Source organism: Sporothrix schenckii, assembly GCF_000961545.1.
Source record: "Sporothrix schenckii 1099-18 chromosome Unknown Cont38, whole genome shotgun sequence".
NCBI lineage: Eukaryota > Fungi > Ascomycota > Sordariomycetes > Ophiostomatales > Ophiostomataceae > Sporothrix > Sporothrix schenckii.
In genome coordinates this window covers 3,075,960-3,090,691 of record NW_015971139.1, presented here as the reverse complement: position 1 = coordinate 3,090,691, position 14,732 = coordinate 3,075,960, and the positions used below count along the sequence as shown (strand labels likewise).

Below are 14,732 nucleotides of genomic sequence, written 5' to 3'. Positions count from 1 at the left end.
CTGCTCGTTTTCCTTTTTAGAGACAGCATACTACGATGTGACCCTTTTATTTGTGTGGACGTGCCCCCTCGTCTCCAACAACATCACTCTCTCCTTCTGTCCTTACTGTCAATTCTCTATCCTACTTACACAGTTCAACATGGCCTCCCTCCAAAACAAAGTGATTGCCATTACGGGTGCCGGCTCAGGTATTGGTCAGGCCACAGCTCTGGAGTGTGCTGCTCGCAGTGCTTCTCTGGCCATCTCGGACATCAACGAGGCTGGCCTTGCTGCCACAGTCGCTGCTCTCAAGGAAAAGGGCGCGACCGCCGTCACCAGCCAGATCTTGAATGTCACCAAGTCGGACGACGTCGATGCCTGGATCAAGGAAGTCGTCGACCATTATGGCCGCCTCGATGGCGCTGCCAACGTTGCTGGTGTCATCGGGCCGCCTGGTGGGTCGGTGTTTGCCAACATTGTTGACATCTCCAACGACCACTGGGATGCAATCCTGGGCATTAACTTGACTGGCCTCTTTTACTGCCTCCGCGCCGAGTTGCGGGCCATGACGGCCGGTGCCTCCGTCCTGAACGTCGCCAGCATGGCCGGTGTCATGGGTCGCCCCGGAATTGCCGCCTACAGCACCAGCAAGCACGGCATCGTAGGCCTGACGCGGAGTGCCGCCAAAGAAGTGGGCGAACGCGGTATCCGGGTCAACGCGTTGGCGCCGGGCCCGGTGGACACACCAATGCTCGACCAAGTCAAGGCGGGCGCTGGCGGCGAAGATCGTCCCGTCACAGAGACGTACAAAAATGTGCCGCTGCGGCGGCTGGGCACGGCCGAGGACATGGCGCGGACGATAGCGTTCGCACTGAGCGACGACGCGGCGTACACGAATGGAGCCATTTTTTCGGTGGATGGCGGCATTGCTTGTTAGTTGGGGTGTGGTATAGTCCAGGGATTAAAGTACATCTGCACACGGACAAGATAGCTTTGGAGCCCAGTTCCGTTTATTTCCTAGGCTCCAATACGACCGCAAATTATTCACAAACACCAACATCACTTTCGTGCTCGACGTGCATGTCCGGCTTGCCTCACTTGGCATCATCAACGGCAAGATCTAGTCGGTCGGGCAACGATTTTGTCTGCCACGCTCGCACACCGGAAGCAAAGATGGCATCCATATCTGTCACAACGTTAGTATCAAATGGGTCTGACGGGGAGTCACAGCCAATCCATACCCTCAAGTGACCGCCCTTTCGTCTCGGGGAACAAGAAAAAGACGTGGATTCCGGCTGCAATGTTGAACGTTCCAAAGATGAGGAACGTGCGCCACTGCAGGTTTTGGAAGGCCGATGGTGTGTAGTAGTCTGCTGGTCAGTTACGGGTTTCTCCGCTGCCATCTCTGCCAAAGCTGTACGTACTGTTAGCAAAGGCAAATATCCAGTTGGCCGACGTGGCAACAGCAACTGCCTTTCCACGCAGCCGCTGCGGGAAGATTTCCGGCGGGTAAGCCCATCCGATGGGGTTCCATGTGCAGGAATACTGGAGAATCTGTGAGCTTCATTCAAGCATGAGTGAGCCGAAAATTCACTTACTGCCGCCACAAGAAGATAAGTGCACGCTATGACAGCCCTTTGTGCGTTGTGTGCGTCTTCGTTGATGACCCAGGACACGGCCTTGGTCCCGTTCAGCCCCCCAGGAATGTAATGTCCATTGGTCGCCATTGTGGCCGCGGTCGAGTACAGAAAGACGGCCATCAAGGCAGACCCAATCATGAGAGCCGGCCGTCGTCCCAGTTGGTCCAGGAAAATAATGGCCGGCAGCGTACAAACTACCTGCACGGCGTACTGCACTCCGGCTGCAATCAAGCTGACGTTGCCCGTCAACCCGCTCATCTGAAAGACGTAGCTGACATAGAACAAGATGGCGTTGTTGCCCGACAACTGTGTCCAGATGTGAATAAAAATGCCGGCCATGATCCGCTGCAGGTTGTCCCGCTGCACGAGCTCAGACCACTGTACGGCACCCATGGCCCGACTAGCCGCCATGGCCTCTTGAATCTCCATATACTCGGCCTGCACGAGAGGGGCATCCGGGTCACCGTGGCCGTGCAGTCGTGCCAGTTCGGCCAGGCACTCCTCCGGGCGATCTTGCGACGCCAACCACCGCGGCGACTGCGGGAAGAAGAAGAGGGCCGTGAATAGAACAATTGGTGCTGCCGCCTGCACGCCCCAGGGGATGCGGAAGCCTGCCGTCGTGCCCGTCTGCATGGCTCCGTAGGCTACAAAATACATGGTCAGGGCGCCCCAGTTGCTGGCCCACGGCTGCAGCGAGAGCACACGGCCGCGGATTTCTTTCCGGCACAGCTCGGCCAAGTAAACAGGGCCCGACGAGGTCAGCATGCCGACCCCGGTGCCAGAGAAGATGCGGCCAACAATGAGCATGGCGACATTGACACTGGCCGCCGAAAGGACGGCGCCAATCACAAAGAGCACACAGGCTATTTGGGCCGTCGTGCGCCGACCAAGGCGGTCCACCAGGGCAAACGCCACAAAGCAGCCGAGAAACGACGCGCCCGAGATGCTCGCCGTGATGCCGCCCGTCACGTTGGCGTCTGGGTGGCCGTAGTATTCTTTGAATGGCGGGTACGAGATGATACCGGACATGGATGACACGTCAAAGCCCTGGAGCAGGCCGCCGATGGCCAGAAAGGCGGCCAGCGCGTAAACGTTGGTGATTGTATACATGGGGCGGGGGCGAAAGGGTGTTTGTTTGTCGGTGGTGTTCCTATGTGATGAAGATAATGTGATGCATGTTTAGGTCCATATCCACAGCAGACTTTGAGATATATCATAATAGAAGCGCATGGCTGTGATGGCGTGCTTGTGTCGGATGTAGTAGAGCTGTTGATGGATGCAGCTGTGGATGTTCAGTTCGTTAACGTCAACAAGGCGACGTCCGCGACGGCATTAGCCAATAATGGGCCGTTGGTGTCCAACAGTGGGCTTTGTCGATCGCGGACCTCGCATCCAATCGCGGACCTCGGAGAAGTAGTGGCAGAAAGCTCTTGGTACAGAAAAAGCAAACTGAAGATGAACGCAGAGGCAGTGCACTCCAAGGAAACATTAAATCAATTCCAAGTCAACACTGCATTTCGATTATTCCTACAGGATATAAGTGACGGTGTACGGCGTAATGGTTTGCGTCTTTTTATTTTGTCTATTTCTTCTCGTAGTTGAAAAAGCCCTCGCCTGACTTGACACCCAGCTTGCCTTCTGCAATCATATTCTTCAAAACCGTGCGCGGAGCATCTGGCAACTGCCTCTCCTCGGCGTAGTGCTCTTCAATCGCCAGGACCACGTCGAGACCCACAGTGTCCATCTGCTCGCAGGGCCCCTTGGGCGTCTTGAGGACAGCCTTGAACAGGGCGTCAATCTCAGACGGGGTCGCCACCTGTTCATCCAACGCCAGCAGTGTCTCGCGCTTGATGGCGGCCCAGATGCGATTGTAAATGTAGCCGGTGGACGATCGGCGGACATGGAACGGCTGGAAGCCATGGGCAGCGCTCTCCTGCATCAAGACGTCCACGATTCCGGGCCGGGTTGTGTCGGTCCCCATAATTTCGACGGCTGTTTATACTTGAGCGGCTGCGGCAAGGCAAAACAAGGGGACGAGGCAGTGTACTCACGTGTCGTCTCAGGTGGCCAGTATGAGTGGATGCTGGCAAACCGGTCGGGCGTCCTCAGGGCGAGTCCTTGCAACAGCTCGCTGATGGTGTAGCTGCTCGAGTTGGAGGCAACAATGACGTCCGGAGGTGCGATTCCATCCAGTTGCTGTATCAGTGCCTTCTTCAGCGACTTTGACTCGGGCACACACTCAATCGCAAGCCACGACTGGTGGATGGCCGTTTCGAGGTTGTCAGGAGATGAGAACGAGGCCTCGCCCCAGTCCGTGTTGCCACCGCGGCGGCCGGGGAGGGACGGCAAAGGCCACTCTTTGCGGAGACGACGTATCTCTTTGGCCGAGCGATCCAGCTGATCACGGCTCTTGTCGACAACGTGAACTGGACGACCACATCTGGACCACTTTGAACGTTAGTGTGAAAACGCAAGAGTGGGAATCGACCGAAGCATGGACATACCATGTAGGCAAGCCGCGTTCCTTGTGTCCCCGCACCAATGAGGGTCACACCTCGCGAGGACGCCAACATGGCGTGAGGGATGTGGTGTGGAGCGATGTGAGGTTTCTGCCGCGGAAGAGCCACTGCTCGCCGTGAATAACGAAAGCGGGAAGATGTTTCAGCTGTGCTGTGTATCGCAACCGGTCATACCTGGCTCCTGTGGCTGGTCGACGATGGAGTGACGCTTTCCGCCATTCGGATTGAATCGTTGTGGGTAGTTGTTCTCGAATGTGGAGTGATGCCAGGTACGAATAATTACCACAACTGGAGGCGCCTCGCCCGAGTCGCCCTGATAGATGGGGAAGTCCCCTCAAGACCCCCCGAAACGCAGCTCCCCCGCACTGTAGCTCCACTGACCTGTCCATATAAGATCTCGCGGCACGGAAATTAGCGTGTTCTCTGGGCGTCTAGAAGTATTCGTTGATTTTAGTTGCATCTCGTCCTGCGACGTACAAATACATGCAGTTCCATTGTTTATTCCACATCATAGTTGCCTCCTACTTCGGCCAACAGGGAGACGTTGGTATGCAGTATGTGTATTCACAATTTGATAAGCGACAGCTGCTATCTGTTAAATGAAAATACATGTCTCCCATCACCCCCTACACGTAAATGTAACAGAACTTGCCACCGTTCCCGCCCAACTGGTCATGCGTCTCGTGCAGCTTGATGGCCGGGCCCAGCCACTCCATGTCCACCAACGACTCCAACGGGTTCGTGTCGTCTCCAACAGCGCCGGCCGTGTTCACCGCTCCTGTGTCTCTCTTCATGTTCATCTGCATGGTCGCGTTCGAGTACGGCACAGCATACAGCCGCTCCTCCACGTTCTGACTCTGCCAGATCCACCACAAACGGTCCAACGAAGTATGATGGAAGTAAAAGAGTGGATCACCGGGTGACGTGAAAGGGTCGCCGCCCGGGTCGACAGCTGCAATGTAATGCCCGGCCGTGTGGATGCCCCAGGGGTAGGGGTCGTTCTTTGGAATCGGCGAGCCAAGCAGCTGGTCATAAAACTTGTCCATTTTTGTATTCTGTAAGAGACTGTAGGCCTTTTCGTTGGTGGCGCCCATGGCTGCGTTGCGATTGACGTCTCTCCGCAGGCAGCGCGGGTTGGCGCCCGTGCCGTCGGCCCGTGGGTTTTTGGGGAGATTGCTGCCCGTGGACGCGGACGTCGGGCCCAGGTTGACTACCATGTCCGCAAACGGTCCGCTCTTGACGCAGCCGCCGCCGCCGCCGGACTTGATGATGTTGGGCGTGCGCCCGTACTGCGGCACGCCCTTGTACGACGGGTCAGGCTCGCCGTTGCCGCCCATACTCGACGCGTTACCATTGAGAAGGGGCGAGTTGCCCGGGTCTTCGGCATACCGGTCGTAGTTCATGTAGGGCTGGTACCCGGTGTAGTTGCACTCGTTGCGCAAAGCCTGCTCAAACAGCCACACAAAGTACTTGTGCGCGCCAAACAGGTGTATGTTGTCGTGCAGCTGCATCGCATGCGTCATGTGGTACGCGACAAAGTCGTCGTAGCGGCTCATGGCACCCGGGAACCGCGTTTTGTCCGACTTGGGCGGCAGCTTCATCAGACACTTGATGGCACCCGTGTACTCTTGGCGTTCCGTCTCGGCCATGTCGCTCCACTCTTTGCGGATGGCCGCGTTGTCGAGGGTGCAGTTGTTGTTTTTGTAGGCCTCAATCTTCTTGTGCATCCAGGCGTCGATATTGGGCATCGCGGACGACTCCATCTTGTCGACCGAATCGATCGGGTAGACTGGATTGCGGGGGCTCCTGGGTGTGTTAGAGACATTTGCTTGGAAACGGTCGAAGTGGATAACGCTTTACAAGGAAAACGTACGCGTTGATCTTGGCTTGGTAGTTGCTGAACGGCGCATCTACAGCCGCAGCCCTGGCTCCCGAGAGCAGGGCAAGCGAAATGACAACACTCATCCACATGGCGGTGGTCGGAAGTTGTTGAACTTGTTGGTGGAAAGTGGATTTTCGACCCCGGGCAGAACAACATACATATATGTGCACTATTCATATATCTGTACGGCAATTGAGAGAGACGAGGAAAGTGGGCGAGTCGAACAACCGACGCGTGCTCAACTCCCGCCCCCGACGAAATTAACAAAAAAAGTGCCGATAGATTAGATCAATAGTGCCCAATATACGTCTGGCAATCAACAATTAGAACAACATCACTGGGACGTCCCACCCCCGCCCCATACCGGCTGAGTGGACAGGTCCTCGTCCCTTGTCTAGAGGTGTTGGCTGTCAGTCGTAAATCTACGGGCAGCGCGGGTCGTGCAGAAGGAGACGTTTGTAAAGGCTTGTATTAACCGTGTGTTGATTGCAGGAAACAGACAATTATGTTTTATCCGCAGACGGATATTATCAGAATCAAATATTTATTCTGTGCGTGTGTGAATTAAGAAAGAAGGAACCATACAAGCACATTTGAACCGTGCACGTATTGTTGAAGATGTCTTGTAATTTGCAACGTTTACTGTTGCTCTAAAGGCTAAACTCAACAGTGTATTCTCGCAAACATACGGCGCAGGACAGGTGGTGGATTTATTGCACGTGCCCCGGCTTTTCTGTCTCTAGTCATGTAGATACCTAGTCAATCAGTCATTCAGTATTCAGTTGTTTCGTTGTAGTCAGTGTACGAACGAGTAAATCATGGGTCGGTACGTGACCAAACATCCATGACCGTCAACGGGGAAAACAAACGCCTATGCAGACCAGCGGTGTCGAAAGTTGAGAACGGCAAACTTATGGCCTGCTGTCCTCTCCGGGGACTGGCTACTGCCGCCAATCCCCACAGCGCACAACTACAGAACCCGAAATATCCTGATACAGTGACGTGATCTGCTAGCGCCAATGCCGACACTCAAATGTCCCACCCGAGACTGACCACCGACAACTGTCTCATATGTTTCATCTTCACCATCACCGCGATGTCCTCACCCGCCAAAACGCGAGCCCCTCGCCAGTCTACGGCCTGCCAATGGTGTCGTGCCCACAAGCTCAAATGCGACGCCGAGCAGCCGAGCTGTCGCAACTGTGTGCGGCGATCGGTGGTATGCGTGACGACCAATCTACGGAAGCCAGACGCAGAGGGGAGAAGGCAGTTGCCTGTGGGAAGACGAAGACGATATCAGCAAACGCCGTCCGCCACTCCGAAGGTGCAACCCGGCAGAGAATGCCCGGCTCTCCCTCCCTCTCCACCACACCGCGCCTTCGGGACGGGGTCGCCGGACCAGATCCTCCCAGGACACTTTGCGACGCCGTTCGGGGAGGGCAGAGATGACGACGAGGCGTCGACGGGGCCAACAATGGCCAGAACAGACACGCACAACATAAGTTCGACCACGCCGACGACAGGCGGCACCAACAGCCTCTGTCTTCTGGTGCAGTGGCTGGATCTATTCATGATGAAGAACCCGGCATGGCAGCCCGTGTTTCCGCACTTTCGGCACGGACTGGCGTATGCATCCGAAATCCCGCTTCCATCGCCGTATTTGTCGACTGGGACAGCCTCGCCTGGTTTGCCTCCAATCCCTGCCGATAGCACGTTGACGAGATACACGGAGACATTCTTCACCAAAATCCACCCACTCTTTCCGGTTATGGACCGCCAGGACATCCCACATACTGTGGCCCACCTCGGCGACAGCCAGACAAACGACTACGGCCTTCTGGCATGCACGTATGCTCTATGCAGCCTGGCGGCTGATGAAGAACACGGCGGCGTATCAGACGACGGCACCCGCTATCTCGAAGCGGCATATGGTCTGTATGCTCACTTGGTGGCACGGCCGTCCATCTCGTCTGTTCAAGCACTTGTCCTCCTCACCCTCGCCCTGCGAAACCGCAACAAAGACGCCGCCAGCTGGGGCAGTCTGGGGCAGGCCATCCGACTAGCACAGGCTATCCAACTGCACCGCAATGATAGCAACAACGACAGACAGAGTGAATTGGCCTCCCGCCTTTGGTGGACCGCCTACATCTTGGAAAGGACAATGGAGCTGGAGACGGGCCGGCCGTCGGCCATTCGCGATGACGAGTGTGATAGGAGGGTGCCGAAAGCTGTCACCGAGGGGTTCGATTACTTTGGGAGACTCGTCGAGCTGGCCCGTCTGAAGACGAGGGTCATTCACCTCCTCTACCGCAGCAGCGGACGTCGTCCCGTCAGAGACTTGCTCTTCGAAATGGGCCATCTCGACCGCGCCCTCCTCGACTGGGCCGACACCTTTCCCGAGTCCGTACGACCTGGCCGAGACCTGTTTTGCAGCAGTGGTGAGCTCCCACGGGCCACGTATGTGTCCCTCCAGTTCCACCAGACGCTGATTGCCCTGCACCGGCCGGCGCTCATGTCGGCGCCCGGCTTCCTGCGGAACCGAATCAACACCTACTGCGCGGGCACGCCGCTGCGCGACCGTCTTCACTTTAGTCTGTGCATCGGAGCAGCGTCGGCACGGGCCTTGCTGAAGGCGACCAACGACCTGTTAATGTACTCGTCGACGCGCGGCAAGACGACGCGGTTGATAACGGCCGACGTCGTCCTTTTGGGCGTCCTGACCCTCGGAATTTACGCCACCAAAGTGTCCACGAGCCGCCTCAACCGGTCGGACCTGGCACTTGTGGACACGTTCGGCGCCCTGGTGGAGGACGAATACCGCCGGGCGGGACACAATCCGGAGTGCATACGGGGGATTGAACTGTTCCGGACGCAGCTGGGTGCGAATGTCGATGGGACCCAGGGGCCGTCACCAGCAACAACAACCACTGTTTCCACGCAGCCTGCTGGTGACCCTCCTCCGCCGGACTCGACCAGCCCTGCCGGCATCACAACACCCGCGGCATCGATGGACGAGTTTGGCTTCGACTTGAGCATGGACGCCACCGACCTGGAGTCCTCGTGGACCCGTTTCTGGGACGAGGATTTTGATAAGCTGCTGGCGATGCCGGAGGGTTGGGGGGTGGCCGGTGAGCCACAGACGGTCAATATGGCCAATGTGGTCAACTTGACCAGTGCAAATATGTATCTACTAGGTATTCCGCAGTCGTGGCCATGATGACGGTGAGTAGCCGTAATATAAAAGGGGTTGCTGTAATTAGCAGCACCTGAGTCAGCGTAAAATGCACACCCGACGACTGGCATAATGTACACGGCTTTGGCCCGGGAATGGAAAGCGACAACCGGCGACACCATCGGCCAGAATGACGAATCGGGCAGGCGTCGTCTGCCATTGGTGGACAAGTGCGGAGTCAAACAACAACAGTGTACTCGACTTACCTTACTCTTCACGTCAACAATTCAGCAAACTCCAATTCACTTGACTTTGACCACTCTCCCTTCACCCTCCCTCCACACTCCGTCTAGAATCTCGTACGAATAGAATCACATAATGGCCCCTAGCGCTGTCGTCCTCTCCAACGAGAAAGGCGCCAACGCCGCTACAGGCGCGCTGGGCAGGACCACCACCGGCAAGACTCTGAAGATTCGATCCTATCCCACGTTTGCCTCGCTCCACGAAGAGCGTCTCTACCGCAAGCAGCATCTGGCGGCTGTCTTCCGCGTATTTGCCGATCGCGGCTTCGACGAGGGCGTGGCCGGCCACGTGTCGGTGCGCGATCCAATTCTGACCGACCATTTCTGGCTGAATCCTCTGTCGATGCACTTTTCGCAAATCAGCGTGTCCGACCTCGTTCTCGTCAACGAAGACGGCGTCGTCGTCGAGGGCAGCGAGACCATCAATGCCGCCGCGTTTGCCATCCACTCGGAAATCCACAAGGCGCGGCCGGACGTGCATGCCGCCTGCCACGCGCACTCCGTCTACGGCAAGGCATTTAGTGCCTTTGGGCGGCCACTGGACATGATTACGCAGGATGCCCTCCGTTTCTACAAGAGCCATGCCGTGTACGACCAGTTTGGTGGCATTGTCCTCGATCGGGAGGAAGGACGACGAATCGCGGCTGTCTTGGGCGCGGACAACAAAGCCGTCATCCTGCAGAACCACGGCCTGCTGACCGTTGGCCACAGCGTCGACGAGGCCGCTTTCTGGTTCTTGTCCCTCGACAAGACATGCCATGCGCAGCTGCTGGTGGATGCCGCGGCCCAGGGGAGTGGCCACCCGAAGAAACTCATCAATGACGAGGAGGCTGCCTTTACCTACACACAGGTGGGCACGCCCGACAAAGGCTGGCTGTCGTTTCAGCCCTACTACGACGAACAGCTGGCCAAGACCAATGGAAGTTTCTTAAAGTGAAGAAGAGAGTGGAGAGGCTACCAGAAGGACTGCGACATGAGGAAGGACTGCGATAACGACTACGTACAATTGGTAGTACGATTAAAGTATATATAAATTGACGCATTCACATCCCCACAGTTATGCACTGCCCTCTGCCTCGTCTCCTGCTGCCCTCGCCTTCTTTTGCACCTCTCTTCGGTGAAGATAGTCCACCAGAAACGCCAGGGCGAGTGCGACTGGCTGCATCAGCAGACACACCAAGTAGCCCTTGAAATACCGCGGCGCCTCCACCGTGGGCATGGACAGGATGGGCACCCAGCTGTTGAACGCCATGGCAAATGCCAGCATCGCGCTGAGGACAAAGGCGCGCTCCTCGGCGTCGTCGGTGCAGATCAGGTTCGCCCACGAGTACATGACGGGCACCATGGCGTTCTCGACATTGCTGACGGCAACGCCAAACCACTTGTACGCAAAGGGCGAGTGGTCGTATGCGACGAACGCGACCAGGCCGAGAAAGGCAACGGTGTGCGCCAGGGCAAACAGCGGCAGACGCGCGCGAACGCCAAACCGGTCGGCCACCCAGGCAAAGAGGACAATGGCCACGATGGCGGCGCAGGGCGGCACGGCCGTCAGGTTGTTGACGGTGGCCGTGGAGTAGTGGTGGCTGCCGGCCACCGACTTGATCCACAGCGTGTACGTCCCTTGGAGCATGGCCAGGTAGCCCTGCTGGTAGACTATGCTCCACGGCACCAGCACCCAAACGTGCCAGCGCCCGACGAACCGGCGGACCGACGACAGCGAGAACACCAACGACGCCTTTCGGGTGGACCGCCGGCCCATGGCCGCCAGCCGGGCGCGGGCGAGCGCCAATTCGTCTTCGCGGAACAGCCGCTTGTTGGGGTGCTGCGGCGTGCCAGGAAAGGTGAGGATGCCAAAGAGAGCAATGGGAAGCGCAATGACGCCGCCGACCAGATACATCCAGCGCCATGCCGCGTGCCCGAGGGCGCCATCGAGGTCGGCGTAGATTCGGCCCGCCAGGAACCCCGTCGAGATGGTTCCCACGCTGCCCGCTACGTAGAAGAGCCCGGACCGCCGTGCCAGCTCGTCCGGGCGATACCAGGACCCAAACACGTAGTGGATGGACGGGAAGAAGGCGCCCTCGCCCAGGCCCACCAGGAAACGGTAGCCGGCCAGCTCGCCGTAGGACTGCGCCCGTGCGCCGAGCGATGTTGCGAGGCCCCAGACGGCCATGCACACGGGGATGACGATCTGGGGCGGCGCGCGCGTGTTGATCAGCGTCAAGGGGATGATGCTGACGGCGTAGCCAATGAGGAAAATCGAGTTGATTTGCACATACTGGTTACCGTAAAACTGGAGGTCCTCCTTCATGCCGCTGATGTACGCGTTGTTGTACATGCCGCGGTCGATGTAGAGAGCCCAGAAGCCGGCACACGCAAACGCCAGGATCGACACATCAAGCTTCGTCACCAGTCGGCGCTCGGCAGGGCCGTCGTTGGGGTGGAACCAGCGCCAGAAGGACGCCTTGGTGGACCACTCGCGGTTGACGAGGGTAGGGGAGTCTGGGCTGTTGGCATTCGGGGAATGGTCGGACGCGGCTTCCGAGTCCGACGCCGGTGGTGAGGCCAGGACAAAGGCCTCGATGGCCTTTTCGTGGCCAGACATGGTGAGAGAGGAGGTAGGTGATTTCGAAAATAGAAAAGCCAAAGCGAAAGCGACGACACGCGAGGGCGAAACCCCCAATGTAATATAGGTTGAGATACCAGGTCGCGATGCAGAATTACCCTCAATGACAGTTTTGATTCATGCATGTAGCCTCGATTATTTATATACACCCTGAAGATTGCACTTGAGTTGTGAACATTTACAACAGCCTTCAGCGGTGCATCTATGTTGTCAACACAAGACTGTCGTCGACACAAGATGCACCCGCGATGGCGCAATCAACATCTATGCAGCGTTGCGTGACGGCGGCTTACGGGTTCTACGAAGAGAGAACTACGATGGCCCCGGTCAAGCAAGGTCAACAAGACACCATCGCACCGACAGGTAGGCGCCAAGACGCTTGTTGGCGCACATTTCCCACCCGAGACGTCCCCGACAAGTTTGCCCACCCGAGTTGACTTGCACCCGTATTTTTCCCGCTGTTGACACACCTGACCTAAAACCGGGTAGCATCTAGAGGGATAGCCAGATGGCGAGAAGACAACAACCTATTGCGCAATTGAGATGGACGAGGCAAGAAAATGAAGTGCAGAATCTATAATGGTAGAACACGTTATAATACAATTATCGTAACTGCCATCACCACCACGGCATGGTGCACTAACGTGAAGCACAAACAATGCCGTGGGCCATCAGACACAACCACATACTCTCTCACAATGGGCTCCATCGACAAGAACAGAACGTCCACAGCGGCGTTTGACCGTGGCAACCGCCCGGCGCCGTACCCACTGCCTAAAACAGCGTACAATGCCCACCAGCCCGTTTCGGCCGTCGTCATCGGCGCCGGCATCGCGGGCATCGCCACGGCCGTGCTCCTGAAGGCCAAGGTGCCCAATTTGACCCTCACCGTTTACGACCGCCACGCACGCGTTGGCGGCACATGGGAGGAGAACCAGTACCCCGGCGTGCGCTGTGACGTGCCCTCGCACGCGTACCAGCTGTCCTTTGCGCCGAATCCGCACTGGACGGAATTTTATGCCAAAGGCGCGGAAATCCGGGAGTACTACGAGGCGACTGCCAAGAAATTCGGTGTTGACAAGCACCTGCGGCTGCAGCACGAAGTGATCAGTGCTGTGTGGGAGACCGAGGACGCACACTGGCACATTACGGTGCGGGATCTGGTGGCCGGGACGGAGTCTACCGTGGCGGCACAGTTTCTCATCTCAGCCACCGGCCGGCTGAACAATGCCGCACCGCCCAACATTCCAGGCCTGGACACCTTCCAGGGAGCTGTCGTGCATACCGCCCGCTGGGACCACCACAGCGCCGCCGACATCCTCGACAACAAGAGAGTCGCCGTCATTGGCAACGGCGCCAGCGGCATGCAGGTCTTGCCGGCCGTTCTGCCGCGCGTGGCCCGTCTACGCCACTTTGCCCGCACACGCAACTGGGTGTCAGCGGCGTTCAACGGCGGACTCACGGCGCGTGCGGCGCAGAAGGGCAACCCGGCCGGCCACGCGATCCCCGAAGAGACGCGTAAGCATTTTGCGTCCCGCGACGGCCAAGGAGACTATCTGGCCTATCGCAAAGAGCTCAATGCTACCTTCCACACGGGCATCGCCGGCTTCTACGCGGGAAGCGACGCCAACGCCAAGCTGCGCAAGGACTTGACGGCCCTGATTTCGGAACGTGTCAACCACGACCCCGAGCTGCTGGCCAAGCTGATCCCCGACTATGCCCCCATGTGCAAGCGCTTGACACCCGCCCCTGGCTACCTCGAGGCCCTCAGCGACCCCAAGGTCGACTTTGTGCAGACGCCCATTGCGCGCGTGACGACCAGCAGCATCGAGACCACCGACGGCCAGTCCTTTGCCGTCGACACCATCATCACCGCCACGGGCTTTCCCGACAACTACACCCCTGCGTATCCGCTGGTGGGCCGCTCTGGCACCGACATCCGCGACATCTGGGGCCCCGGCGGCCGTGTCGGCTACCCGAAAAACTACTTTGGCGTCATGGCCCCCGACTTCCCAAACTACTTTTTCGTCTTGCAGGCCCAGGGCACCCCCTTCTCCGGCACCGTCCCCGTCAAGTGCGAGCAGACCGCTACGTACATTGCCGCCTGCATCCGCAAAGTGCAGGCCCAGTCGTACGCGGCCCTCGAGCCGACGCAGGATGCCACCGACGACTTTGACGCCGTGGTCGAGGGCTTCTTCGCCGACAAAGCAACGACCGACACGTGCAGCAGCTGGTGGAAGCAGGGACCCGGCCCCAGCCGCGTCACCCTGGGCTGGCCCGGCACGATGCACCACAAGGGCGACGTGACCCGCACGCCGCGGTGGGAGGACTTTGCCTTCCAGCGGCGCAAGGAGGCCGCGGCAAATCGCTTCCATTATTTCGGCAGCGGCTTGACAGCGCGGGAGGAAGACGGCGATCCAGATGAGCTGACATCGTACTTGGTGACAGCCGACGAGGTCGACCTGCAAACGCTGCACGAAGGGTGGACGAGGGGCTACTGAGGACTGTGCTCAGTCGTGCAGACGAACTGCAATAACGATGTACGTCTATCATTCGCTGGTTTTGATGTCTGTTGGGAGGCTGTGCATACATGTGTGCTACCCGACTGCATGCGC

The 14,732-nt window shown here is 58.0% G+C and overlaps 8 protein-coding genes across 8 annotated transcripts; 3 read left to right on the top strand and 5 right to left on the bottom strand.

Moving 5' to 3' along the window:
• Positions 1-139: 139 nt before the first annotated feature.
• On the top strand, positions 140-916 carry SPSK_06568 (oxidoreductase, short chain dehydrogenase/reductase family protein; the record flags this gene model as incomplete). The annotated part of the gene is made up of 1 exon (XM_016733270.1): positions 140-916. One exon carries the CDS (start codon positions 140-142, stop codon positions 914-916), a length of 777 nt encoding a protein of 258 aa, XP_016592728.1.
• A 157-nt stretch (positions 917-1,073) lies between these two features.
• On the bottom strand, positions 1,074-2,729 carry SPSK_06192 (sugar transporter; the record flags this gene model as incomplete). The annotated part of the gene is made up of 4 exons (XM_016732899.1): positions 1,074-1,165; positions 1,221-1,349; positions 1,404-1,524; positions 1,578-2,729. 4 exons carry the CDS (start codon positions 2,727-2,729, stop codon positions 1,074-1,076), a joined length of 1,494 nt encoding a protein of 497 aa, XP_016592727.1.
• Positions 2,730-3,201: 472 nt separating this feature from the next.
• Positions 3,202-4,192, bottom strand: SPSK_06465 (3-hydroxyacyl-CoA dehyrogenase; the record flags this gene model as incomplete). Its single annotated transcript, XM_016733171.1, has 3 exons — positions 3,202-3,611; positions 3,671-4,067; positions 4,124-4,192. The coding sequence occupies 3 exons, from the start codon at positions 4,190-4,192 to the stop codon at positions 3,202-3,204; spliced, it is 876 nt and encodes a 291-aa protein (XP_016592726.1).
• A 572-nt stretch (positions 4,193-4,764) lies between these two features.
• SPSK_06304 (tyrosinase) lies at positions 4,765-6,109 on the bottom strand (the record flags this gene model as incomplete). Its single annotated transcript, XM_016733010.1, has 2 exons — positions 4,765-5,944; positions 6,012-6,109. The coding sequence occupies 2 exons, from the start codon at positions 6,107-6,109 to the stop codon at positions 4,765-4,767; spliced, it is 1,278 nt and encodes a 425-aa protein (XP_016592725.1).
• A 1,007-nt stretch (positions 6,110-7,116) lies between these two features.
• On the top strand, positions 7,117-9,237 carry SPSK_06038 (fungal specific transcription factor domain containing protein; the record flags this gene model as incomplete). Its single annotated transcript, XM_016732746.1, has 1 exon — positions 7,117-9,237. One exon carries the CDS (start codon positions 7,117-7,119, stop codon positions 9,235-9,237), a length of 2,121 nt encoding a protein of 706 aa, XP_016592724.1.
• A 282-nt stretch (positions 9,238-9,519) lies between these two features.
• On the bottom strand, positions 9,520-10,254 carry SPSK_06589 (uncharacterized protein; the record flags this gene model as incomplete). The annotated part of the gene is made up of 1 exon (XM_016733291.1): positions 9,520-10,254. One exon carries the CDS (start codon positions 10,252-10,254, stop codon positions 9,520-9,522), a length of 735 nt encoding a protein of 244 aa, XP_016592723.1.
• Positions 10,255-10,551: 297 nt separating this feature from the next.
• Positions 10,552-12,096, bottom strand: SPSK_06235 (pantothenate transporter; the record flags this gene model as incomplete). Its single annotated transcript, XM_016732941.1, has 1 exon — positions 10,552-12,096. One exon carries the CDS (start codon positions 12,094-12,096, stop codon positions 10,552-10,554), a length of 1,545 nt encoding a protein of 514 aa, XP_016592722.1.
• A 719-nt stretch (positions 12,097-12,815) lies between these two features.
• Positions 12,816-14,618, top strand: SPSK_06132 (uncharacterized protein; the record flags this gene model as incomplete). The annotated part of the gene is made up of 1 exon (XM_016732839.1): positions 12,816-14,618. One exon carries the CDS (start codon positions 12,816-12,818, stop codon positions 14,616-14,618), a length of 1,803 nt encoding a protein of 600 aa, XP_016592721.1.
• Positions 14,619-14,732: the final 114 nt, after the last annotated feature.